General features: G+C 41.5%; 1 protein-coding gene across 3 annotated transcripts in view; it reads left to right on the plus strand.

Annotated features, from left to right (window-relative positions):
• specc1 (sperm antigen with calponin homology and coiled-coil domains 1) overlaps positions 1-26,994 on the plus strand; it is a 78,257-nt gene that overhangs the window by 22,377 nt on the left and 28,886 nt on the right. For 2 of the 3 annotated variants that reach the window (XM_084372838.1, XM_084372839.1), the window contains exons 4-7: positions 17,554-19,097; positions 21,793-22,000; positions 22,555-22,628; positions 25,116-25,291. In XM_084372838.1, coding sequence (XP_084228964.1) covers positions 17,554-19,097; positions 21,793-22,000; positions 22,555-22,628; positions 25,116-25,291 — 2,002 coding nt within the window. Of the gene's footprint in view, positions 1-4,072; positions 4,471-17,553; positions 19,098-21,792; positions 22,001-22,554; positions 22,629-25,115; positions 25,292-26,994 lie in introns of those variants that run through there. The other variant, XM_084372840.1, reaches the window with a different exon arrangement.

Below are 26,994 nucleotides of genomic sequence, written 5' to 3' on the forward strand. Positions count from 1 at the left end.
AAAAACTAATTACAGAGCTTCAGGTGTGCCATTATGCTAGTAGCGGGTAATGTAGCCTTGAGCTGTTGGCTACAAGCAGAGATGAGGAGTGGCCTACAGACGTCTGGTGAACTCACTTCTTTCTGACTCCACAGCCTCAGATTTTTTTAATTTTCAAACTTGTAATCTTTTCTTTTTAGGCAATTATCAGACTGTAAATAGCCTTCTGTAAAGCTAAGCAGTACAACTATACAGTTACAACTATACACTACAATACAACTTTTTTCACATATGCCTTGGTACTCCTTTAGACATATAAACAGACTTAAATTTAAAGGATAACTACCATTTTTTACAACCTGGATCTTATTTCTAGCAAAAAATACGATCATTTACTCACCCAGATAACTTTGGTGTCATTTGGCGTCGTTCGGACGAAATTAGATCCAGTGGAGCGCCGCGTATATCCATATAATGCGAGTGATCCGGGCACCGAAGCGCAGCCTCTATGAGCATTATCTGCCACGAAACTAGTTCTTTTCACCAACATTTTGTTACGATACGCTAGTGCTATTCCCCTCTGAGTCCAGGCTTGTCTGTTATCAACATCCGGGGTCTGTAGGATGACCTACTACCTCTGAAGATGTCGTCTCTGAGCTGCGCGTGCACCCACGACAGCCGGCTTGTTTACCTGTAGCTGCTACTGCTAGTTTGACCCCGGATGTTGATAACAGATGAGCCCAGACTCAGAGGGGAATAGCACTAGCGTATCATGACAAAATATTGGTGAAATTAACTAGTTTCGTGGCAGATAATGCATTATATAGAGGCTGTGTTTCGGTGCCCCGTCACTCGCATTATATGGATATATCGGCGCTACACTGGATCTAATTTCGCCCGAACGACTTCAAATGACACCAAAGTTATCTGGGTGAGTAAATGATAATATTTTATGCTAGAAATAAGGTCCAGGTTGTAAAAAACGCTAGTTATCCTTTAAGATTTTAAATCAATGTAGTTCCCCTTTAAACCCCAATTTGTTTAGTGCTAGTTGTTAATTCAGTGTTTATATCACAGATCACAGATTTGAAGTGCATATTTTTACGACATATTTCCTGTTCCACTTGTGCACATTTTTAGCCTTTAGGTATACGTTTGGAACAAATATGTTGAGTCTTTACAGGAGTTTGCAGATTTGAAAACACATGCACCTGCCAGTTTTACTGTGTTTCTGCAGCAAGCTGTCATTCTCCTGAGTGACGTGTCACAAAACTGTCACTTCAAAAGTCTCACTCAGCAAGTCAACAAAAGTGAATCATCAGAATTAGCTTAGCTTCACCAAGAACTCTCTCATGCTACAGCGTTCACTCTTCTGTCATCCTCACCTGGGATCTTCTCTACTAACAGTATTAGTGTCAGGATTGCAAGTAGTCAAGGAGAGCTGTTGCACGCTGTTTACTACTTGCTGATTCAAATAAATGTTGTGTGTGCTTTCTATTGTGATTGAATGTAAAATACCACAGGCTGAAGTTTTACAGAAAACCCACAGTATTTTTTGCTGTGTCATTTCCCTGCTATCCAGACAACAGGATGTCCTTTTCGTTCACCTCCAGCCTCAGTTGTATGAAAGGTGTGCTGTGAGTGACTGATGGAGATTGTTTGCCATATGTGAGATTTGCTAGCATCACCAGATGGACTATGACTTCCCCGATTAATCAGCTCATAGTCTGTATCATATCTTCGTAACGCCAATTCACTGCCAGGAGAAAGGGAAGATGGATGCATGATGCAAGTGTCAGCTGACCTTAGTTAGTAGTCACAGCGAAGGATAAGCATGAACCCAGACTGTGTGTGTGAGTTGTACTATGCACAGCTCAGACACCAGAATCCAGACACCAGTAACATGTGGTCCCAGCAGGACCCTGTCAGTCTGTGTGTGTCAGTGTTTGGGAGGCAGGAGAGGAGAGAGGGCTAAAGTCCTTGAGCTCCTCATATCTGTCAGATGAATTAATCAAACACGCCTCAGCCCACTGGGACGCCTCAGCCTGCACAAGCACTCAGCCATGAGAGACGCACACTGACATGAGCAGTAGACAGACACAGATGCATGTACATGTAAATGCACACAAATATACATGCAAAATCAGCCACACCTTTATCTTTTATGTAGCCTATACTGCCCTGTCCAAATCTAAATATACACTACAGTTCATACAGTATAATAATGTACTCCTCCAGTTTTGATGCATGCAGTGTAAAAAGGATTATGGCAAGAAGGAATAGCTTTACTCCCACTCACTGCAGCGCATCTAAAGGGTTTGCTTCAAAGTCCAGAATTAACACTGTATCCACGCATCTGGCATCAAGTCACACATAAACACACCTGGCCCCTTTTAGGTTTGTTGACCAGAGTTTTGGCATCAAGTTTGAAATTCCTCCCTTGAGAAGCTTGTGACCCGAGCAAGTCCCCTAAAGATGCAAGACAGAGAGAAATTGTCCCTCCAGATCTTGAAAGAGGCCTGTTGGGCCCACAGAGATGGACGTCCTGCGGTGAGGAGAACATTCTTAGCTGGATTAGAGGCATGTTTGTTTACCAAGGTAGATGTGCTTCTCCAAGAGCAGGCGAGTGTTGAGAAAGGGAGAGGAAAGTGTACCAACAGATTATGCAACATTCATACAATATGAAAAGGCTTGGAAGCAGCCATGTACTGTATTGTGTCAAATAGTTGAATATTCAACCTGATGTTGGCAGAATCATGCAGCAAACTAAACCTTCCTCACAGCTATTGGGGATCGTTTTGAAAGGCATGTCTAGCCTGGAGCTTGAAGTATTTTGTTTATCAAATACATAAAGAGCAAAAATGCAGCTAAAACTGTAACTGTCCATTGCTTTATTATTCTGCTTAAATTTATTTTTATTTCCATGGTTCTTCTCAGCAGTGAACATGAACAGAAATAAGCTGGTAGCTGCTCCGAGCTTATGCAACAGAGATGCTCGTCCTACTGAAAATATCTGTGTCAAGTACAGCTTTAAAAAATTGATGATGCAGTGAAGATGAATTTTAATTTCAGATAAATAGCGCTTCATACAGATTTGTGCCCTGAGCTAACAGGATTCTTTTTGAACCTTCACATACTGTATCATAGACACGCAGATAACGTGACATAGTTAAGTCTTAGTGTATTATTGTAAACGGATGAAACACTACAGCTGTCTCTTCAGAAGGGGACCATTAAAAAAACATTTATGTGCGTGTTTTGTTCTTACTTCTTACTGAGATAACTGGTGTAGAGATATTTCTGGTTTGTAGATAAATTATAATTATCCTCTTTAAATTAATTAATGACAGAAATTTGTTAGAGTATTTTCTAATTCCCTGTGTCGTGGCCAGACTTTTTATAGGAGTTCTTAATGATTTTCCAGATAGTTACACATGCATGCAAAAAACACAAGAAAATGACAAGTCATTCTCCATCCAACTTGGTTTCTTCATGTAGCTCCTGCCATCATAAATATTTAACACATGCATACATTCTAAATGAGAAAGCACAGGAAAAAAACAAGCCTTTCTCTCACTAGCTAACCCCACCAAAACTAGCACACCACCCCCGATCTTTATACACATGTAGGCGCACTCATGTACACACACATGCTATTGTTCCCTGCTGGGTACGTTGTAGAGAGAATGGTACGGCGAGCCTGGGGTGGCCTCTTATCCCCCCAGACCAGCATCTCCTCTCCCCATTTATGAAGACTTTTGTTGGGAAATTGCAGTTGTGAGCAGGCAGGCTGTGTGTGAGGTCCCAGGCTACAAGTTCCCTTAGCAAGGAAAGACAAGAGCTGCACTGTCACCCTCTGCCAAAAATACAACTAGTCCCTTTCCTTTCCTTCCTTCTTCCCTCCACCCTTTCTCTCTCTCTCTTTCCTCCCTCGTCTTTTCAGTACCAGCGAGAGGGACGGTTCATCTCACCATTGTTCAACTGGTATTGGTGAGAGTAAACTGGCTGGCAGTAATGGGAGGAGGTGTGTTAATGCGTGTGTGTGGCCTGGGAAGCCACTCCTCCTGTGAGCTGATTCCAGTCATCACAGCAATAATGAAGTGCACACAACGCTGCCTGCCCGCCCGTCCGCCAGTGTGACATACTGTCACCGCTCTGGAGGACACGCACACATTCACACACCCTCGCAGCCACTCTCTGACAGGACACGCAGCCTGCCTCTGCTCACACATGCACACACACACTCCACACAGTCCCGGGAAGGAGTGGAGAGGAAAGAAAAAGACGAGAAGGGGGGAAGAATAAGAAGAATTTTTATGTCTCTATGTGGCTGACCGGCGCTAGTTGTGGGTGCTGAGCTGACACACACACGCACACATCTCCCCCGCAGCCACGGATTCTTGGATCAGTCCGCCCCGGTGTGGAGAGTGGGAGTCGCGGAGCGGACCAACATGGGGAACCAGGCGGGGAGACAGGAGGAAACAGAGTCAGGTCTGCTTCTGTTGTACCGTAGTGTGCCTCAGCATCACTTCTGCCTCTTTGTGTCTGTCTGTCTCTGCTGATGTTAAATACTAAGACATACGTTGGCTAAATACAAGAGATATGAGCTAATTTTCTGTCATGTCATGTCTGTCACGATGAAATCCTGACTAATGAGTTCTGACTGAGATGCGTATGAACAGATCTCAGACTGATGAGTCTTGATTCATATGGCCTGGAGCTATAGAAGCTGTTTAAACAGGTTAGAAGTTGGTTGTTCCTCTCTGGTTTGTGCTGTAATTTGTGTGAGCATGTCTACACTTAATGCGTGCATAGTTACAGATCTGGTATTTTGTGTCTGTACTCAGGTCTGTATGGGTGCATACGCTTGCACCTGTGTGTAGATATTTGGAGTTAGGAGGGGGAAAGTGCTGAGTGAGGTTTGGCTGACAGGAAGCATGAGGGAACCTGTCAGTGGAGATGGTATCATCAGCCTCACGCTCACATCTCTCCACTGCCCCGAGCTCACTGCGCCTCAGTAAGATTTCCATTTCAAAGTGTCTCTGAACTGCACTCAGCAACAACTTCACACTCATCTAAAGACAACTGAGCTCTTCCACGTCCTTTGACCTCTGAATTTCTTTAACAAAACCAGCATTTACATCCTAATATATGTAAACTCGTCTATGAGCCTCCTCACATTTGTATACAGTACACTCAAGCTTCATCATGTCTTTATGCTGTTATGCGATTATGCTCAAATGTTTCCAACCCTACAAAAATAGACCAGAGGCGGGCGGCTTGCAAGGGCAACAGGCACGGACACACATACACACACAACAGAACACAGTGGAGTATTTTATCAGTAGTGGGTGTAAAGCTGCATCATTTCATAGCAGTAGAGTGTGTTGCTTGAAGATAGAGCACAGAAGGCTCAGATTGGAAGGCATTGGTAGCAAGCTGCTGCATGCTCCAAAAGATTAGTTTCTTCTCCATGCTCACACACTCACACACACACACACACACACACACACACACACACACACACACACACACACACACACACACACACACACAGTAAACAGTGCTCAGTTAATATATTATACACAAAACAAAAGATTGTTGAGTGTTGAAACCAAAAGTAGGCTAACGTAACCTTCTTTGATCTCACTAAATATAGTTACAAAGCAAAATTGGGGTTGTTGTTGTTAAATATTACTCTTAAATATTTATGAGATTGGTATACACAGGTGATATATGGAAGTATGTGGGGTTCAAAATGAGTCAAGTGTTTGCTCAGCCAGTGAAAGAATGCGCCATCACAGTAACACTCCATGTAATCAATCACGTTCTCCAGTCTATGAAAAGTATTTAAACTGTGCTCTGCTCTGGTACAGTACTCCATGATCCTTGGTCCTGCCTCCCACGTGAACGTCCATTATGAAATGAGGCAGTCAGCCATATTGTTAATTGATAGACCGGTTATTCCTATAAATCCACTCTCCATTTTCTCAAATGAGCCTTTATAGTAAATGAGAATTGATCATGGAATGGCTTGATTTTTCATTTTGCCTCCTCATGACATGAAGATATAGATCCAATAGCACCAAGAGCAAGGACACACAGAAGCCCTTGGATCTATTATTCACAATACTGTAGTATAATAACAAGAATACACACTTTAATACAGCAATATATAGTAGTAATGGACAAGAACAGTGAAGTCTGTGATCCTGCCAGCTGAGGTTTGTCAGACTTTGGGCTTGGATAGAAGAATAACAGTTCTGGTGCTGGAAGTAGGAAAAGAAATGTGGGAACAGCAGGAACTCGTTCACATTTGATTGATGGTGTTATCTCTCATGTGGCCGGCTAAGGAGTAAGCTGTCTGCTGCAGTGATAAGGAGGTCGTTATCAGGACCGAATTACACTGAGGGCTACTACACCGAGCCTTCCTGTCTCCCGACCAGCTCACCAGGAGAGCAGCCTGCGGTCAGCATGTTGTTGGCTATTGATGAATTGTCAGTAAAATATAGTCCAATAACAGTGGGTCTATTTTCAGGGCTGCAGCTCAGCTGGTTGTACCCGTTTGGGCTCAAGATTAAAGGAAAGTCAAAAAATGTTTGTGTAGTGACGTAAAGTAGATTGTCGGGACTTTCACACGGTCAAAAATGGGAAATAATACACACTTGTGGTTCCCAGGAAGTTGGATTGGGATGCTTGAAGGTAGTAGTAATGTTTGAAGGTGCTGCTGAACACTTGGAAAAGCAGAGTGTTCTTTTAAGTGGGGGATGCTAGCAATGTAGCAGTTAGCATGTTGTCATTGGAATAACATTGCTCTTTCTGTTCGCACTCAATTTATCAATCAATATCAATGTTATTTTTTATAGGTGCTGGTAGAGAAACTCAGCTCAGACATCCAGTATAAAATGTCTCGCATTTCAACACCCTAATTGCATAACTTTATGTTGATTTTAAAGAATTTCTTTCTCACCTTCTAAAAAACTTTTATGACGAATAAATGTGATATTGTAACTAATATTGGACTTAAACTCACGATTTTTTTCATTATTGAAAATAATGCTGTTTATTTTCTAGATTTATCAATAAATACTTTGGTCTAAAGTAAAAATGTCCCAGTTTCTTTCTGTCCCAGTCCCAGGGGATTTCTAAAAAGGTTTTTATTTATTAGTCTAAAACCCAAAGAAATTAATATGATATAAACCTGAGAAAAGCAGGACATCTCCATATTTAAGAGGCCAAAAACAGCATTTGCTGCCATTTTTGCAGCTCTTAATAATTCACTTCAGCTGTTTTTTGTGTTCTTCCACTTCGGAATAAATTTGTGTTCTGAATCTTTTTCCATGATTGACACCTCCCTGATTTTCCTGTCAGCTTTGTTGCACCTGTTTGGGCGGGACAACTAATGCCTTTGTCACTTTGATATGTACATGGAGTTTAATGACCTGTCGAAATTCCATGTGCGTGTGCGTGTGCGTGTGTGTGTCTGTGTGCATGGACTCTGTTGGCAATTTTTACTCATATTTACATGCTAGCCCACTTCAGTTTCTACTTGGCAGTTGTGCCTTGGACAGTTGTCACAGGAAGCTGTGTTTTGATGTTGTGCATGAGTAGGATTAAGTTCTGTGTGGCTTCTGCTTGGTGACCTCCTGTGTTAAGGCAATTTTCCTGCTCAGGTTTCAAACATAAACCACACTCAGCTTGGCTTCCTCTCAGACACACAGCTACATCTGTCTTACTCTTTTCTTCAAACATTTGGATATTCTTGCCTGATGACATTGTTTCAGCAGCCACCTTGCTGACAAGTATGTCATAGCATTGAATATGACACTCCAAGACCACCCTGGAGTCGGCTAATTCCTCTTGTATGATGTTGGAGCACAGCTGAGATCAAGATTTTTAACACTGATGCTAAATTCTTATCTGTCTGCTATTATGTCCGGTGAAGCACTGATTCATTGGGCCTGGTGGGCACTCAGAGCAGCAAGACAAATAGATTATTGTGCTATATTGCTATTGTGCAACACCGTATCAGAGCAAACTGACGTAGAGCAGGGATTCAACATGAGGAAGCAAGTTTGTCCAACGTGTGAAGGCTAGGACACTGTGAGGAAGTCACATCAGTCATACTTTCCATGACAGTGAGCAGTTGGTACAGTAAACACACGGGCCATAGAACAGTGCTTTGTGTTTGCAGAGGGAGGTGTATGCTGTTGAAATGTCCTGTTTGTGTCACTTGAGAGACATCAAAGTTGGTATATTATAGCCTTCTGGCCTGAGCTCATAAAAATCATGAATTTATGATAGAGCAACTAACAATGTGTGCATCAAATTGACAACCTAAAAACACTTAAGAGGTGGATCTGACATGCAAGCCACTAAGCTGTGATTATGTGTTCAATGCATATCAAGTCAGACCTGTTGTGATGTGGTTTGTGTGTCTGTCAGCAGCTGACTGTCATCAGTAGTCCTGGCCTTTTGTGTCTACTATCCAGCACTGTTTTTGTGTCCAGAACAACATCCCCAAAGAAAGCTCAAACTACAGTCACTTTCTGAGTAACGTTGGGATTACTGGGTGTCATCTTGGTAATTATGTGTCTTTGTCCAGTCAGTTCAGAAAGTGGCACAGCAGAATTCATTAACACATCCTCGCGAAGAGGTGGCATTGGAAGCTTGGTACATAGTGACTTCTTGTGGGTTGTGTGACACAGCTAATATGATAGATGTGTTCATTTTTGGCTCTTTCATTCTTTAGGGACTGTCAAGATGGTGTGAATTTTCATGCCAAAGTTCACCGAAATTGAATTGCATCACCTTTCTCTGTTGTATCTTAAGCTGTGGTCAGTGGAACGTGTTGCTTTAGATTTCGGGCAAATGTTATCTGTCTTTATCCTTTTTGCATCTTATTTTTCCACAGTATATGTATTTTAATCCTTTTTGTGATCAATCCAGGAATGTAACCCAAACACTTAATACATCCTAAGCCTGTAACAGTTATTCAAGGGGTATAAGCTCGGATAGAAATCATCAGAAGCTTAAAACTAAGTTTAGCAATACTGATTACAACCTGTTACCTGTCACACATGCTGATCCTATAAACCTGCAATCATGTAAAATATCATATTATTATTCCTTCAGTGAGTCCTGTGTTAAACTGTTTTCCATTCGGAACATGAGGGAATTCTCCCTCTCAGTTGGCCGGCTCATGGTCCTTGCCATTGGATATCTCTGTAGGTTATTGGCTCCATAAGTAGTGTAAAGCAGAGTGAATCCACATAAGGACGCTGTGTTAAAGGTTTTAGTATGCAGGCCAGTTAAAATGATTCAATCAAAATGATTAAAGGAGCCAAAGAACGCAGGCCAAGTGGTCCTGTGTGGCGTGCCAGCTCTCATGCTGAACTTCCACGCTGTGCTGCAGAAGAAGCACAGAGCAGTTCACTTCTCAGGCACAAACAAGCATCTCAGCTGAAATACACAATGAAGTCTTGAGCTTTATGTCTTCTTTTAAAGGCAGGGTGGAAGGTTTGCCTGGTCAGTTGTAGGCATGACTGATTAACATCCCACCTGCTGACAAGCAGAGGATGCTTGCAAACAGCAATTACTTCACACTAAGAGTGTGTTTCACTGCAACTCTGCTTACAAATGAAGTTGGAAATACTTAGTGCGTCTTTTAATAAGGCTCTGTGTCATCTATTAAATGAGCATGTCTTACCTCTCATTTAAGTCCAGTAATGATTTTCTCTGTTTACTTAGTCCAAAGTATTTCTAATTAACATTTTCAGTGATTTGCAGCCTTGTTTTAGACTAGCCATGGACAATACAGTCTCCTTACTTTGCTGTTTTATCATTTTCTTCTGATTATTAAGTAATCCCAAGAGAATAAATGTCTCCTCAGCTACTGAGCATATTTGCCCTCCGCCCCTAACCCCTAATACATCAGCCACTGAAACAGCAAACCTTCTCCTCCTCTCCTCCTCCCCATTCTTTTATCATTGAATTACCGCAACAAAGATACTTCGAAATTTTGGTATTTGAAAATATGTTATTAGTCAGTGCAGTTAATTATTTTTTTTATGTAATTAATGTTTTGCAGTGATGTGTTTTCATATAGAAGAGCTTGAATTCAGCCTACTGTGTTATCTGACATTATTGTGTAGTAGTAGTGGTGGAGCTGAGTACTGAAAATCTGTACTCAAGTACAAGTACAGTTACATATATATATTATACATATTATATATCATCTGTATTACTCAATTACAAGTAAAACTACTCGTATAATACAGAAGTAAAAGTACACTACTCAGAGGATTAGTTACTTTTTTAATCATTGATGTTTAATGCATTATCAATAGAAGGCATTCAATCAAAAAGCTTTCTGTTTCTCCAAATCTTCAGTCTAAAAGCTCCTTCTCTGTTCTACTCAGTGGTCGTGGTCACCTTCAAACCTGGGCCTGCTGCAGAGTTTTGAGTTTTTCAGTCTGTATGTCAGGGTGTTCATTGGCCCGTTTGTGATCGGATAGCCTTATTGGCTACAAAAAAATTACAAACTTACTCATAAGTACCCTAAAAAAAATCACTTAATTACATGAATTTGAGTAGACGTAATTAGTTACTTCCTTCCTTGTACAGTAGGACTTCAGCTGATGGCAGAGAGGAAGATGTAAAGCACACAACTGTCTCAGACCTTTTTTATGTCATTAGTGAAAACTAGCCAGGAACAGTCATGTTAGGGTATAAGCTGACAAAATATAAAGATAAATAAATAAATAATTGTGGTGAAACGCAGAGCATGTTGACTTTCCTTCCTGTAAATCTCAAACATTTAGCCAAAGTTTTGTTTTAATTTGAAATCCATGGATTGTGTGATTTTCTTATCCCAAGTGCAAACAGCCATTTAAATCCTCTGTGTAGTCAGTCTTTAAGCTCACTTTCAAAGACAGGTGTCAGACTCTTGTCAGCTTTCAGTAAATCTCCAAAGCTTGATGATGTAGTTAAGTATATCTGGTTTACACAGCTGACTATTGCAAAGAAAGAAACTGCTCTTCTTCCAGCTACTAGGTTTGGCACGGTTGCCTTTTAGGAAATATAGTCTAATATGTTTTCATTCTGTTTTGAGAAAACTTGTTGTCTTCATTGTAAAATCAGTTAAAAGTCCAACTTACATTCTTTGATTTTGAAGTTGGGTACAGTACCCTATTACAATGAAAGAACAATTTTCTCCTCAACAAGTGGCGCTGTGATGTTTTTCAGTGGCACATTGTTGTGATGCAGCCTACCATCCAGGCTAATCTCTGCTCAGTCACTGTGGCGGTCATAGAGCCTCGGTTCTGTCTATCTTCCACTCCAGTAAGAGGAAAGGAATGCCTGTGGGTCCCAGCGTCTGACTGAGGGGCGCCTGTTGACCTATTTCATGCCCTGTCAGTTGGACAACAGGAAGGCCTGGTACACAGACTGCGTACTCTGTCTCTCCTCTCCACTTCCACCTGACTGGAAAACTGCACACAGCATTTCCTGGAACACAGACGGAAAGTCAGAGGAGAGGCAGCGAGAGATCCCCATCCAGAGCTTGTTTGTGATGGTGATGAGGCCGGTGCGTCATTTCAGGAGCCAACTCTCTGACATTCTGACCACCTGTAGTCATTAATTCATCATGACTCGTCACCCATGACCCTTCTGTTCTGTAAATTGAAGACTGTGTGCACTTTGCTCACAATGCACTCTGTCACCTTGGCTGGCGGGCAGGCTGGCTGCAGTTAACTGGCTGGTGCTGGACTGTGTCCAGCCACACGGCTCCTGCTGTGATTTGAAAGCTTATCTTCATTAGAAAGAAAGAAGGCAGCACAGTGCATTACTGTGATCAGGGAGCTGACTTTCATGAAATAACTGAATGCCTGTGGATTACTGGAAGTCAGTGTGTGTGATTCATTTGGATAATTAGTTAATGTAAACAACACAATCATTTCACTCTCCTCAGTCAGTTTTATGAAGTTAGAAGCAAGTCTGTTTTTGCCACTGCTGTCTTAACAATGTTATTGTACATGAAAGATTCTTATGGAATTATCGACAGCATCTTCTTCATTAAGATGGCTTTTCAGATGAAGGGAGTAAAAAACAGTTGCTGAGACACTGAATACAAAAATTCTCTCACTGAAAATGTTGTCAGTCTTTGGGAAAGATTTTCTTCTCCCTCTCCTGAACTGGTGTTTTGCAGTATTTGCACTTTGCTATCAATAAGAGCTGGTCTGCTCAGACTACATGAGGATTTATTTCTTGCTAGAGGAGGAAAGCTCCTCAGTGAGCCATTTAACTGCCCATTCCACTCCTTTTCACAGATTTAGTGCTTCTCAGAGGTAGCTATTAACGGTCCTGGCCCTGAGCCGGCCAACATTGAAGATAGCACTAAATTAAGACTAAGCTAACTCTTAACCACCTTGGTCGAGGATATTTCTGTTTCGATTTTTGAAAGAAAGATTTGCATTTGCACACAGACCTAAAACAAATATAATTCTTGTGCTCTCTTGGAAAAAAATTCAGTGCACTCATTATAAATGAGGCAATTTTAAGATGTTTTGATCCTTACTAATACCACACATTATTCTTGCCCACTACTATTGTTTTGACTGAACAGTCAGACAATTGTAATGTGCTGCACAAACCTTGTGATGGGGTAGTTTGATCCTTGTCTTTCTTTCATCAGCCATCACAGGACCAGTGTGTAGGATTTCATGGCATCTAATGGTAATAGTGCAGATTGCAACAAACTACGCAAGTGGCTAAAAATGCAACAAAAAAAAAAGGCGATAGCCTGTCTCTGGAGCCAGTGTTTGTGTTTGACTCTGTGGAAGAGGACCTTCTCCCTCTGTAGACATAACAGGCTCATTCTAAGGTAACGAAAACACAACTATTCGTGAAAACATAATTATATATATTGTATTCCATTTCTGCAAACAGCCTTTATTCTATTTTGGTTGGTTGTTCATTGAACAAGTTGTTGTTATCCCTCAGACTCGCATGTGGATGCTCGTTTTCATATATATTATTCGTCAAGAAATAAATTGTGCAATGAAATTTACAACAGTGCACTTCTACACATAAATGCACTTACCCACATTCTCTCCTGGGAGTCTTGTACAGGTGGCCACAGAGCAGCTCTGCTAGGACAGTTGAAGGTGAACTGTCTCTTGCAGGAGAATCTCAGCTGTGGTGTTTGTAAGAGACAAAGAGTCTCTCTTTCTTCACTCTTCAGTGCAACATAATAAATAACCAAGCTTTGATTGTTCAAAAGGTTGTCAAACACATTAAAGAGACTATTTCTGTTATCTGATCCTATACCATGTTCAGCCACAGATTGGGAACTTTCAGTTCATTGGTCCATTTGTTGTCTCCTCCTGCCCTCTAAGTGTCAGTTTAAGTCTCAGCTCTTTTCTCTCCTGCCTTTGTTGGCTCTGTGTTTGGCAAAGTGGGTAAAAATTTAAATAATGCACTTTCTGCAGCTGCTGTGTTGGTTTTGGACACAGGTTGTCTAACTGGGGTGGTATTTTTAATCTCCTAGAGACACAATGATACACTGTCAGCGTTGGTGAGTATCAGCTTTATAAAACAATATTATTTTTGGTCTAATATTGTTTTAATAGCCAACGTTTGGCCAAATGTGGAGCTGACATTTTTATAATCTTTCTCTCTGGGAGTATGTCACTTAATACATCTGTCAACAGAATATAACACTAGTGTTTAAAAATAGTTACCTTTAAAAGGCATGGTCTGCAAAGTTAAACCAGTTGTGCTTCTGCATTTGTACTACAGAAATGCACCGAATTTGTATTGGCTGATACAGACAAAAACATCAGTGGTTTTAGATTAAAATGTATGGAAGCGCCTCCTCTGCAGTGACAGAGTTATGAGGCCTCTGTGTTCATTTCAAAGCTTCTCCAACTATCTGATGCTGTATTCTAGCCTGTCTGTTTCAGCCTCTTTAGGACACTGCTGTCCTACATGTGCTGACTCCTGGCATCTAGACTGCTGTCATTTCTCTGTACACATTAAGCAGCTGTGGTGATGTCATGGTTAAAGAGGTGGGCGATCTAAAGATGAGTGAGTTCATGTGCTCCATCTGGGTTTTATTCAGTAAGAGCAAGAGGAAAACAGAATATGAAAGAACAGCAAATGAAAGGCTGTCCCACAGTCCCACTCCTGGCATCACTCATCCTCATGGGAACGGACTGATCCTAATCACATTGGACTCCTCTCTCTCTCTCTCTAACAAGGACCTATTGTCCCCCTCTTTATTGCCACCTATAATGAGAATAAGACAAGTGGCCGTAAAATAGACATTAGCTGTGAGGTGTTTCTGTCTTTTTCTGCCCCGCCTGGATGACGCTTCCCGTAGTGCAAAGTAAATAGTCATTTATAACACACACGGCTGATTTGTTGTTAACATCTTCCATGTGACAGTACATAATTTAGGAGTGCATGCTGTCCTCATTCTGTCACTCATGGATTCATCCTCTGTGAAGTGCAGAAAAAGTACAGGTCTGTCCAGTAGTAAATTCATCTTACTGATTGGGACGAATTGCTGCATTTAAATTACAGCATCCCCACAATCCACACAGGTTGGAGTTCTATTATAAGAGTGGCTTTTAGCAGAGATCTCAATGACATCTAGAACTGACAGAGCCGAGTGTCATTCTGCCATTATTCATTTTTACAGCCCCTGATTTAGGGCTGAGTGACAGGTCCTCAAAATTATCCTGCTATATTTTATGTCGAGATACACAATATATATATATACTGTATATATGTCCCTATATTTTGAAATCTCCTTTGGACTATGCGACAAAATCACATATCACAATATTTTAATAATATCAAAAACCTCTATGTTGATATTTTGAAAATATTGTAGAGATAACTGTTGGTATTTTTCACAAACACAACGACATTTTTGATCAGTAATCATAAGTAATGTGGATATAATGAAATCCAATATGATTGTGTAAAGGCAAGTATTGGAACAGGTAGAATAATCTGGTATGCTCAGAAAATGACATCACTTTACTGTAATGCAGCCTTTAAAACCAGGAAAAGACTATGCTTATGCCATATAATGATAACAATATCCAATATCTAGGCTGATATATAGTTTCATATCGCATTGATGTTATAATATAGATATACTGACCAACCCTACTCTGATTTTCCTTCAAATCTGAACCTTGATACTTTTGGTTTAAATGTATATATGCCTGATTTTCCATTTACACTGTTGATATGTCTTTACCCCTCTCCTTAAAGCACCTCTCTTTTTCAACCACAGCATCACACTCTGGGAATGTTAAACGGCTTTGTACCCCAGAAATGGTGCCAGTGTTGGCAGCTCCTGCCACAGTTGCTACTTAATTCAATAAGGGATAGTCTGTGCAAAGTGCCTATCAATGGCAGAGTACTTAAAGAACCCACAGGGGTATAGGATTTCCATTCCAAACTAGGCCATTTGTTTGTGGATTTTATGTGTGTGTGTGTTGTGAGTGTGTGCACGTGTTGCTCAGGGTGATGCTCTGTCTATCTCCGCACACAGGCTGTCTGTCTAGGCTCCACTCTGTGGGTTTGATGATGGTGCATGCATGTGAGAGACACAGGGTTGTCTTTGTCTGTGCACTGCTTAAGCTGCTTTGTGCCTGAGTGCTCCACGTGCACAGGGACCTTTGTCATCCTTTGAAACAAGCAGACCCCTTGTGTCTGCATCGCTGTTTGCTGATGATCTGAAAACCAACAATAAAATGTTTTCAGGCGGCACCCTGCTCACACCGAGCATCTGTAAATACTCTTCATATTTGAGAGAGGGCTGGAAAAGGCTCGCACCAGCGACCCACGCTGATGCCTTTTGAAATGCCACAGTTAAGCTCTGCTGTGGCGATGAATGACCGCAGACAGCAACAGACAGACCGTGCCAGGCAGATGCTCTGTTGTCCAAACAGAGAACAATAATGTGAATAGGGTACAGTGACCAGCATCATGAAACTGCTGAATAATACAAGTGTCTGAATGTGGCACACTGTCCATTCAATTAGTGTCATTACATGATGTTAACAAATTCATGGTCCCAGCATGTCTTTGTGCTGAGTCCATTAACCTTCCCTTCTCAGTGTCAAGCCTGCTATGTGGTCATTTTACTGTACTCATTAATTAACTTTAACTTTGCTAATTAAGAATTTCATGACTGGAAACTACAATCTGTATTGTGTCATCACTGTAGATCTTATGTTCCTTTGGTTAAACTAAATGAAGTTTTGACTCTGAAGTTGAACATGCATCTTATGTGAAAATTCATATTACTTTCACTTGGGGATAAACTATCAGGGGTAGATAGTGCTATCTGTTAAAGTTCTGGAGCGCACCTAAGACACGCATGCACACATGGTTATGTTATGAATGCTACTCACAGCCTGAGTTGAAATCGTGAATCAATCTGCACACATTGAATGCAAATATGACTTATTTGACCGTTTCATTTGTTTCTTATGTTTCTTATGTTTGTTTGTTTTTTTGCTCTCTTGCAAGGCTTTTGTGATGATTGGATCCTCAAGTGCTTAAATCACGATATATGATTTTCAACCAGATTATGCAAACTGCGAGCATTTTATTTCCTCGCTCACCGAAAAAAGTGGCGGGGCAGCGCTCCTGTGCACTCCAGCAGCATTACACCTATGTTGACAATATACAGCATATTGATATTATATTGTTATCATGATATGAGACTATGTATAGTCCGAGATTTTGGATATCTGGCATACATTTTCTTTTCCTGGTTTTAAAGCCTGTTTTACAGTAAAGTGACGTAATTTTCTGAACTTGACACTATTCTATTTGTGCTTACTTTTACCCACTTTGTCATTATGTCATCATTACTAATGTGATATATTAATCACATTATTTATTGATATATCTATCAAAAATGTATCAGAAATTGTGTTAATATTTTGTGGAAGCACCAATAGTCATACCTACAATATTGTTACATTATTAATATCAAAGTAATTAGTCAAAAATATCTTGATATTTGATTTTGTTGCCTAGTCCTAGCATTTATGAAGGAGGAGGAGATTTGACATACATATAGTGTGTTGTGATATTATTTGAAGGCCATTTCACCCAGCTCTACTTTAACTTAAATATTCTGTTAATACGTGTATTGTTTTTGTGAAGTTTGCACATTGCAGCAATATTTTCCTTTCATTTAACCAGAGATTAATAATGCAGCTTTTTTCTACTTCTCTACTGCTAAGTGGTGAATATAGGTTATGATTATTATTTATATTTACTAAAAGGCTGAAAGATTTTAACATTAACAGGATTATTTGATGGTCTCATTGTTTGGCATTTAAGAAACCTTTATGATATTTGGGTCCGACTGTGCATGTGTTTGTAGCTGAAATAGAGAAACGAATGAAAATCTCTTTCACTTTATATTTACAGTCATAAATCAGACAGTTCTGTCAGCTGCTTTGTGGATGGACTACTGTAAATGCTCATTTGATCACTTAGGAACTAATCGTTCTTCTGTTTTGGTCTGTGTTGCAGGTGTACAAGCAGCCAAGAAGTCTGGTATCCCAGCTCCTAGAGAAATCCCTTCCACCATAACAAGAGACCGCATCTCTCTGAGGGACCAGCTTAGGAGCTCCTCCACTAAGAGGATGGTTTCTAGTGCTAGCACCTCCAGCCTCTCTACCCTGGCAAAGCAGACACGCAGTTCAACCAAGTCCCGTGGAGATGCAGAGGGCCAGGAAAAGGGCCTTTTGGAGTGCCAGGTGAAAGAGCTGCTGGCTGAGGCCAAGACTAAAGACTTGGAAATCAGCAATCTTAGGATGGAGTTGCAGCGCTGCAAAGGTAAAGCCTCTTCTGCTGTCTCATGGCAAGAGCCTGCTGCAGATCAAGAGCAGGGACAGGTGGCAGAGGCCCTTGTGCTTGTTGGAGAGCTGAGGGAGAAGAACGGGAAGTTTCAGAGAGAGCTGGCAGCGCTAAGGGAGGAGAACCAGGGGCTGAAGGAAAAGCTGCTTTCCTTGGAGGCCTCACCACTCTCTAGTACAAACACAGGCAGCCCATCCAAGCCTTTGGTGAATGGCCTGCCCTCAGACTCCAGCTCCTCAGCTCCACAACAGGACAGTCTCCCTTCTACTACCAGCCCTCTTAAAACCTCTGTCTCCTCCAGCTCGGACATCACCAAGGACTCGCCATCACCTGACTCCTCAGAGTTTGAGAAGATCCCATCACGTTCAGAGTCAGTGTGCAGCGGTGTCAGTGGGGAAGTTGTTACAGTGGGGGCAGGAACAAGTGCAGCAGGTCAGGATGTGTCAGTTCAGCTTCTGACAGAACAAATTCATAAGATGGAGGAGAGCCACCACAGCACAGCTGAGGAGCTGCAGGCAACTCTGCAAGAGCTGGCCGACCAGCAGCAGGTGGTGCAGGAGCTGACGGCTGAGAACGAGCGTCTGGCTGAGGAGAAGCGCCTCCTGCAAACCTCACTTCAACAGCAGAGAGAGCGTGTGGAGGTGCTGGTCCAGAAGAATGAGTCGCTGGCTGGGCGATTTCAGGAGCAAGCCCAAGCTCAGGCCCAGAGGGAGGAGGAGCTGGGCAGCCAAGGGCCTCGGTTAGCAGAGCTGGAGCAGAGGTATGGTGAGCTGGTTGAAAGCTCCCGCTTCGAACGGGAGAAGCTAGTGGACATCCAGCAACAGTTGACGGGCAGCCTGCGTGCTCTGGAGGAGGAGCACCAGGAGGCACAGGGCCAGGTGCGCTGCCTCAGAGAGGAGATGGACAGGCTGCAGGCCCAGCTGGGCAGGGAGCAGGAAGCCGGAGGTCAGGCAGCACAGGCTGCGGAGCAGCAGAGGGCGACAGCAGAGTGTCTCAGACTGGAAAACAGTCGGCTGAAAGCGCAGGTGGATATTGAGAGGCAAAAGGTGGGAGAGCTGAAGGCCATGCAGAGTGCCAGTGACAGCACGGAAGTGCATGACTTGCTGAAGACAGCCCACGCTGAGAGAGACAGGCTGGAGGTGGAGCTGACAGAGCTGAGACAGGAGCTGCTACAGGCACAGGCCGAGACTGAGCATGTGCGAGCCACAATGTCCAAGGTAAGAGGGTTGCAAGGTTACAACTAATTTCTACCATGTATATAAACTATGAAGGGAATACTGAAAGTTAGACATGTTTTTACTGTTGACACACACATGATGCATGACTAAGGCATTAGTATTTATCACAAAATATAACATGTTATTTGTTTGGAGTTGTTGTCTACAAAGATTAATGTGAATCTTTTTAAAACAGGACAATTTCCTGATTGTTCGAGAATGTCACAGTCCAAACATTTTCTCCTTGGTTGATTCTATTGTGTTGTACTAAGTGGTGTTTTTGTTCAAACCAGGACTTGAATTATTTGTGACTCACTTTGTTCAAAAAATGTATTATCTCAGTGAGCTCATTCGTTGTGTTGAGTATGACAAAGCTTTCAGGAATTCCCTAAAGAACAATCTCTCCATCCACATTTACTGTAAACTATGAAAAACAAGTTCACTCATTCAGAAACAATTAACTTTTATTCACACAGCGCCTTTGCAATTCAGACTCAAGACTCAAAACTCAAAACATCTACAGCCATGTGTCAAGTTAATAGTTGTTTCACCAGTCTAGCTAATGATTGAAAAATGTGAGTCTAATTGGCAACCATGACATTATTAATAATTCTTGGCCTAGTCACCACCTATTGGATGTTAATATGAGGACACACATTTTCCACAGTGGTTAAAACATGATCATTAAACAGGCTCTCCAGCTGGTATTGGGTACTTTTCTTTACCAGCACAGCCATGAACTCATGTTCACTCAGATTGTTTTCATCTGTTTCTTAGTAGTCACTTTGGTTTTCCCCCTTACACCACAAACACCACAAAGGCTTAGACAGTGTGGGTTTGGGATCACGTTGGTGGTTGTTGACTCCAAAGTGAGGCGTGTCACCATAAGCTCAGTGATGTCATCATTGTTGGACTGTGGCTGCGGTGCCAACAGTAGGGTGGTGCATTGTTGTGTGACGCTCTGAGTCACGCTCCTGTCCTCTGCCACATGGGTGTGAGGATGAGGCCACTCCATAACTTCACTAATGAACATCATAATCTGTTAGAACCACATGGTGCCAGTCCTGCATAACTATATAATTTACCTATTTTGGTATACTGTTCTCACAGAGGTCTGCATTACAGTCTCACTCCTCAAGACGAAAGCACTCATCATGGTACACTGACCTTAGCTTCAGGGTAGTTCAATAGCTGGAGCAGAGAACACAGTGATGCAGTCAGATCTAATCCAGACTGACCTCTTCTTTATTTCCATGAGTCAATCTCACCCTGCATGTCACCTATTTACACTGTGGCCAAATGTTCATTGTCAGACTTAGTTAAGCTCTTGTGTTAACAGCTGTGCATGGACTTAAGCAAATCATTGATTGAAACTCACACCCTTATTTCTGTGTTACCTTTATCATAATGAGAACCAGAACTTTAAGAACATTGATTAAAGGTCCAGTTTGCAGCATTTATTGTCATTTACAGATTATAATCGACTGAACACACCTCACCTCACCCTCCTCTATGGTGGCCACTAAAAATGCAAAAAAAAAACAAAAACACGAAAATCCCTCTTTTCAGAGTCAGTGTTTTGTTTGTCCATTCTAGGCTACTGTAGAATATTTGTCATGCAACATGGAGGACCTGTTCCCTCTGAAGATATTAAAGGCTCATTCTAGAGTTATTATTTGGTGATTGGGTATTATCTAGGGTGATTATACATTACAGCCTGGACCTTTTATGTGAGAGATGCAGCATCCCTTTTCACACTGTGTCTTGAACGCTCCATTTTAGCTACAGAGTGAGACATCTCACCTTTGTTCAATCTTTGGTGAGAGTTGCACATATGCATTACTAAACTGGCAGGATATAGTCAATCAGAGGCAGAGTAGGGCGGGTCATGCCGGGCAAGGTAGCGTGATCTAAAATAACACTGCTACAGCAGTAGCAACTGTATATCTGCTGACTGAGTGGAGTATACTGTATATATTTTATTATAAATACATACAAATACATATTTACATAACGCTATAATGATGCACATAAGTTACGGAAGTAAAGGCTCGACTCCAAACCAGGCGTTTCAGGCAGTGCAGGAGCAGTGTTTTCTGTGGGGGAGAGTAACTCCCTTTGTCGTGGACTGGCTTTTTCACTCAGACATTTTACATGCACAAACATGCTAAATAACACAATACAGGAAAGGCAAAAAGCATAATACTACCTCTTTAAGGCAAGGTAGACTCACTACGGTTACTTTTTAATTTTGTTACTGCTTGATGGTAAATGAAAACTGAAAAGTTTGTTTTCATTAGACAGAGCAGTCTAGCATATCTGATAAATACGTAACATAATTAAGCTTGCTTTAATTACATTTTTGTTAGTAGTTTCCTCACACATACACTGCTTGTCTTCCTCATCCAGTCTTCACAGACACCCAAATATTTTGTCTGTATACAGTTTTGTGGTAAGCATCTTTTATCTGATGTTTTGATAGATTGAGATTTATAAAAGCACCATCCAGATCAAACAGAAACACTGCACCACAAGAATATCTTGAAGATATCGTAAATTATCCTGTTTTAAGTGCTTCAATCTAATTAGCACAGTGATAGCCCGCAGTTACTTTCACATGAAACATTGCCTCTTTGTTTTAACCCATTTCAGCACTAAACCCATCACACTCACACAAATACATGCTCATACGCAGGTGGAGGCCAAATGCCAGCAGGTTCAGGAGCGGGCGGAGAGGAGGGAGCAGGAGCTCAGCAGCCGGTTGACTTCCCTGGAGGAGGTCGGGATCCAGGCTGAGAACCATGTGAAGGAGTTAAAGGAGACCATCTTCGAACTGGAGGACCAGGTGGAGCAGCAGAGGGCGGTCAACTGCCACACCAACCAAGCCGTCCTGGACCTGGAGAGTATGTTGTTTTCATTGGCTGTTCAGATTCTGCAGGGTGACCTATATAGTCTTCAATGTAATCTCGAGAAATAAATCAGTCCGTTGTTTCTAATATTTAGTCTTGAAACACCTCTTTAAACAGCCAATGAAAAAATAACATAATAAAGTTCACCAAGGATTTATTGCAGGGCTGTTGTATTAGACTTCGATAGTTTAAGCCATGTTTACTTATAACTAACCTAAGTGTGTATGAGTGTATATGAAAATCGGATGCAAAATGAGGGCACACTAGCACATCTGTGTCTGACTTTCCATCAGTGCAGTTGGCAAATGTTATATGGCTGTATACACTGTATTTCCACAGGCTGTCATGAATCATGGCAGATGAGATTGGTCTGATGAAAAACATTTCTGGAAAGATCTAATACTGTCCAGAAGTAACTGTTACCTGATGCTATAGATTGGCTGCTGCCCATTTACCTCACTGAAAACTGAGCACTAGATTAGATTAAAGTTAGAGTCTACAGTAAGTTAGACCTGCAGTTCTCACAAACCTTGAATTTGTCATTGCAGATCTTTGCAAAAAGCTTGAGGAGCAGAAAGCTGAAGCCGATCGACAACTGAAAATTTTGAATAGACAGATGAAGGTAAGAAAACGTAACTCAAAACGGAAAAAGAAAGAAAGAAATATTAAGGTTGTGGTATGAGTCACAATTTTATTTTCAACAAAAAAATAATAAATAAAATTGATAATGTGATTTTTGGTGGGGAACCCAAAAAAGAAGGAAGGGTCATTATGTCACTGAATCTTGCTTTGGGGTCAATGGAAGATGTATGGAGAAACGCACTAAAACCCAACACATCTACGTCATATGATTTCTGATGAAGAAACACCTCAGGGAAATGAGAGACCACAATTCAGAGAGCAGAAGATCAACTGTTTTGTTGTTTTTTTTATCAACACGTGTTCGTCCCTCAGTTTCGTTGGGGAGAGGCTCCTGTTCGTAGTGTAACTGCAGTCTCAGCAGCGATATTTGGTCTTCCTCGTGTGATCACAACATTATCGGCCCTCTCAATCATTTGGGGGGAAAAAATCAGCTGTTAAACTAGTCTCTGAAGTGTGTTCTTTCATTTTCTGGAGGCATTTCCTTATCAGAAGTCATATGATGTAGATATGTTGGGTTTTAGTGTGTTTCTCCATGCACCTCCCATTGACTTCAATACAGCTGACACCACAGTCTGGCCGCCCCAAAGCAAAATTTTGTGACGTAATGACCATTCCTTCCTTTTTTAGTTCCCTCATGTCTGGAGAATATGATTTGTGGCCCGAGGCATCTCTGTAGCACCACAATACTTCATTTAGAATAGTAGATTTTGACGCATTTTACCTTAAACCATAAATCGCAGCTCCTGCGATTTTGATATTGCACTTGGTCATATTGCAATTTCTTATATATATTGCGGATTCATAAAGCTCCTTAAAAACGTCTATAAACAATGAAAGGTTAGGACATCACAATCTGAAGACACAAAACAGTTGTACTCAAAACAAAAATGGTTCAGATAATTATTAAAGGTCATAAAGAAGAAAGTTTTAAAAGTTCAAACTGGGGACGTCATTGTGACTAAAGTAGATATTCTGGTCATGTACCATATTAACTGTGACCTCCCAATGTAAGATCTTCCTTTTCAGATATTAATAACATACAGTCTCTTCTTCTCTCAACCTTTTTTAAAAATGTTTTATCTCTTTCTACCTTCAGCCGTGTAATAAAAGCAAAATTAGAAATCAGAAATATGTGCTACTTCTGGCATCACTGAGCATTGTTCCAGTAGCATCCAGGTGGGCTGTTAAAGCAGCTATGTAGTTTTTGGAAGGCACTGATTTTCTCCATGGTCTTCAAAAAAGGCACCAGATACCAGATTCCTGGATTTCACTGTCACCGCCTTAAAAGTTATTTTCTACAGTGCTAACTCTGTAATTGCCTTACTTTCATGCGTCTGTCTGACTGTTGATTGACGGACATCTAAGGGTCCATGTCCACATAACGATTCTCTCTGCTGGCAGTGCGCTTGGGAGCAGCAGGTCGAAGCACTTGTGCAAAGAGAGAAAAAAAAAAAAGCTGCATGTTGGTTTTGATTGACATTAGCTAACTCTATGGTGGCAGAGGGCTGACTACACAGATAACCACAAGCTTACAACACGTATGATGATAAAAGCACTCATCAGCAACATTAATCGTACGGACAATCTGGTCCCACAAATGGGCTTCAAAGTCTCTGTTGTGATGGATAGACGGGATACACAGACACAGCCAGAACCAGCTTCTCCTCCATTATCTTGCTTACCAGGCTGATTGATGACAAGTCCTGCCCGATCTTATATATGATTGCTTGCCTGTAAAAGAGCAACAGTGATGAACCTAGTGCCTTTCTGAAAAGTTCAGGGATTTTTAACTAGAAGTGCTCGGAGCAGCCACATGAAAAAGGTGGAGCGCTATGAAAAAAGATGCTAGGTGCGCATTTTTATCAAGGGTGGCGCATTAAGCCACATACACTTTCTCTTCATTGGAAAAAAATGAAAAGTAGTTAGAAAGACGTGACCAAAAAACTACTCTACAAGGGAACTTATTTTTTCCTTTACAAAAAATGAGTAAAGACTTTCTGTTTTTACTTTAGCAGCAAGGGATCTCGTCAGTTCTTCTTTTCAGTTTCTCTTTAGTTCCTTTTTCAGTGTCTTTTGCCTGCTTCAAACCAAAGAGCACCGGCTGTTCTGACTCCCTTTCGTGGTTCAGATCCAGAGTGTTTTTTTTCCTGTCTTGGGGTGATTTTAAAGTTCTTTCTAGCCTCAGGAGTTCTAAACAATACTTTCTAAGTTTTTCTAAAATTTGGTTTGGGGTCATTTTTGAATTCCACCAATCTCTGTTACAAAGAAGAGTAGACACTGTTGTTAACAAAACATGGACTGCGATGGGGCAAAATGTCAGTGACGCAGTCATTATCCTAGAGGTTCATATAGTTTCACAAAGGGTTCACAAACAGTCCCCGATTCTGATTTCTGTCCGTATGTATTTGCCTGTATGCGTTTATATCTGCATTGACCTATACAATATACAATGCGATTGTGTCTTTAGGATGAGAAAGAAGAGTGGCGTCGGTTCCAGGCGGACCTACAAACAGCAGTGGTGGTGGCCAATGACATCAAGGTGGAGGCTCAGCAGGAGCTGCGCACACTCAGGAGGCAGCTGCAGGAGGAGCAGGATCGCAGTGCAAAGCTTTCCACAGACCTTGAGGCCCTGCAGGGAGTCAGGTACCACTTCCTCCATACTCCTTTTTTTTTTTTTCAGTTCCTCCCACTCCACCAATCCCTCGGCTCCCCTTGTTCAGGCTGCAGTTCCTTTCTCTCTGAACACAATGTGGATATGAGATACCTGCCAGAGTCTTGCCATATCCCCATCCAATGTTTTATACATGTGATACAAACAGCAATATGTTTTCATTTAAACTCCCAAGAATCTCTTGCTTAAGAGGTTTCCAAAATTCCTATCTGGTATCAAAGTAGGATGTATTCAGTGTGGACATTATTTAATTTATATCTTGGTATTTCACATGATTAATCCTTGGAGTTTCAGAGTTTAGGTTTCTGGGATTTGGCAGACTCTGTTGGTAAATTAGCAGTCTCCTGCGGTATTTCCCTCTGTGTATTCTACTCCTTTAAGCTGCTGCCCTCTCTGTCTCCCTCTTCCACACTGATCACTGCCCTATATAACATTCAAACCTCACATTCCACATTAAACTACAGTATATTGATTAGAGCAGATTATCATTACATGAGAAGGCAGATCTGCTCAATGCACAGATGCTGCCTTGATCCAAGTGTGTTCTGATGCAACACTGAAGCCAGTTTAACACTTTTCAGTGAAAATATTCTATGACAATATATCATGCTATAGGATTTCATGTAGTGTTGTTGCACTGTGGCCATGCAGTAATGTGATTGATGTATTTATAGAGAGGTTTGTGTGTGAGAATATTGTATATAAGTGTGTTTGAGCGTGCAAATGCCATGGTGTTTTTGACAGTGTTGTCCCCTTTCATTATCATGCCAGGTCAAATACTTTCTGTGGCAAAGTCTGCTTAGGTTTGCTACTGTTTATCTGTGTGGCCAGTCATGATATAATTAAGTGATTTTGGTCACCTCACAAACTTAATGAGAGCAGTTTGAGTATATAAGAAATAGAAATATTTGGTTTAAAACCAAATATGTCTTGTTCAAATTTCATGCAGTTCTTGTGAATTTAGTACATTACATTACTGGTTTAAGACTTTGGCTAAATCAGCGAACTTTCCCCAAGATTAGCTGTTACGCTGCGTCCGCTCCCCACCTCCAGCAGCTCCCTGTGATGACTCTGTCAAAGATGTCCCTCTGACAAGCCTACCTATGTACAGTCCAGGTGAGTTCCCTGCCCTGTCAGCCCTCTCTCAGCCAGCCTGCCTCTCCCTGCCCTGCTGTGTGCTGCTGCTGCTGCTGCTGCTCACTGACCTTCCTGTCTGTGTCTGGCTTCGTGTCGCTGCTTCAACCTGTCTGACTCTGTCTGTCTTTCCGTATGCTGGCTGACTGCACCTTCAGGACTGTCTTATCTGTTTGGTTTGCTTTGCCTGGTTCTTTAAACCTGACATTCAAATAGATGTATCTGGTGCCACCTGCTGTTCTTTGAATGAATAACCCTCCGACTTTTTTGGTGAAACAGCAGGATGGTCTGCACCGCATGACTGGATTAAACTCATGCTATGCATCATCTGCTTCAGATACATTTGCATAGCGTCTTCATCACCGGGTGATTTAGTCATACTAGACCTAATGAGTGACCTTATTAATCGTAAGATTAAGAGGTATGCATGGAGCAGAGTGTTAAAAAGTCCAGAAGTGCCCAGAGGTTTGCATTTCATAACACCAATTATAAGAAAAAATTTCAAGTTTTGCTGCAAATGTACAACACAGCATATATAAAT

The sequence above is a fragment of the Pagrus pagrus genome, assembly GCF_965226575.1.
Source record: "Pagrus pagrus genome assembly, chromosome: 14".
NCBI lineage: Eukaryota > Metazoa > Chordata > Actinopteri > Spariformes > Sparidae > Pagrus > Pagrus pagrus.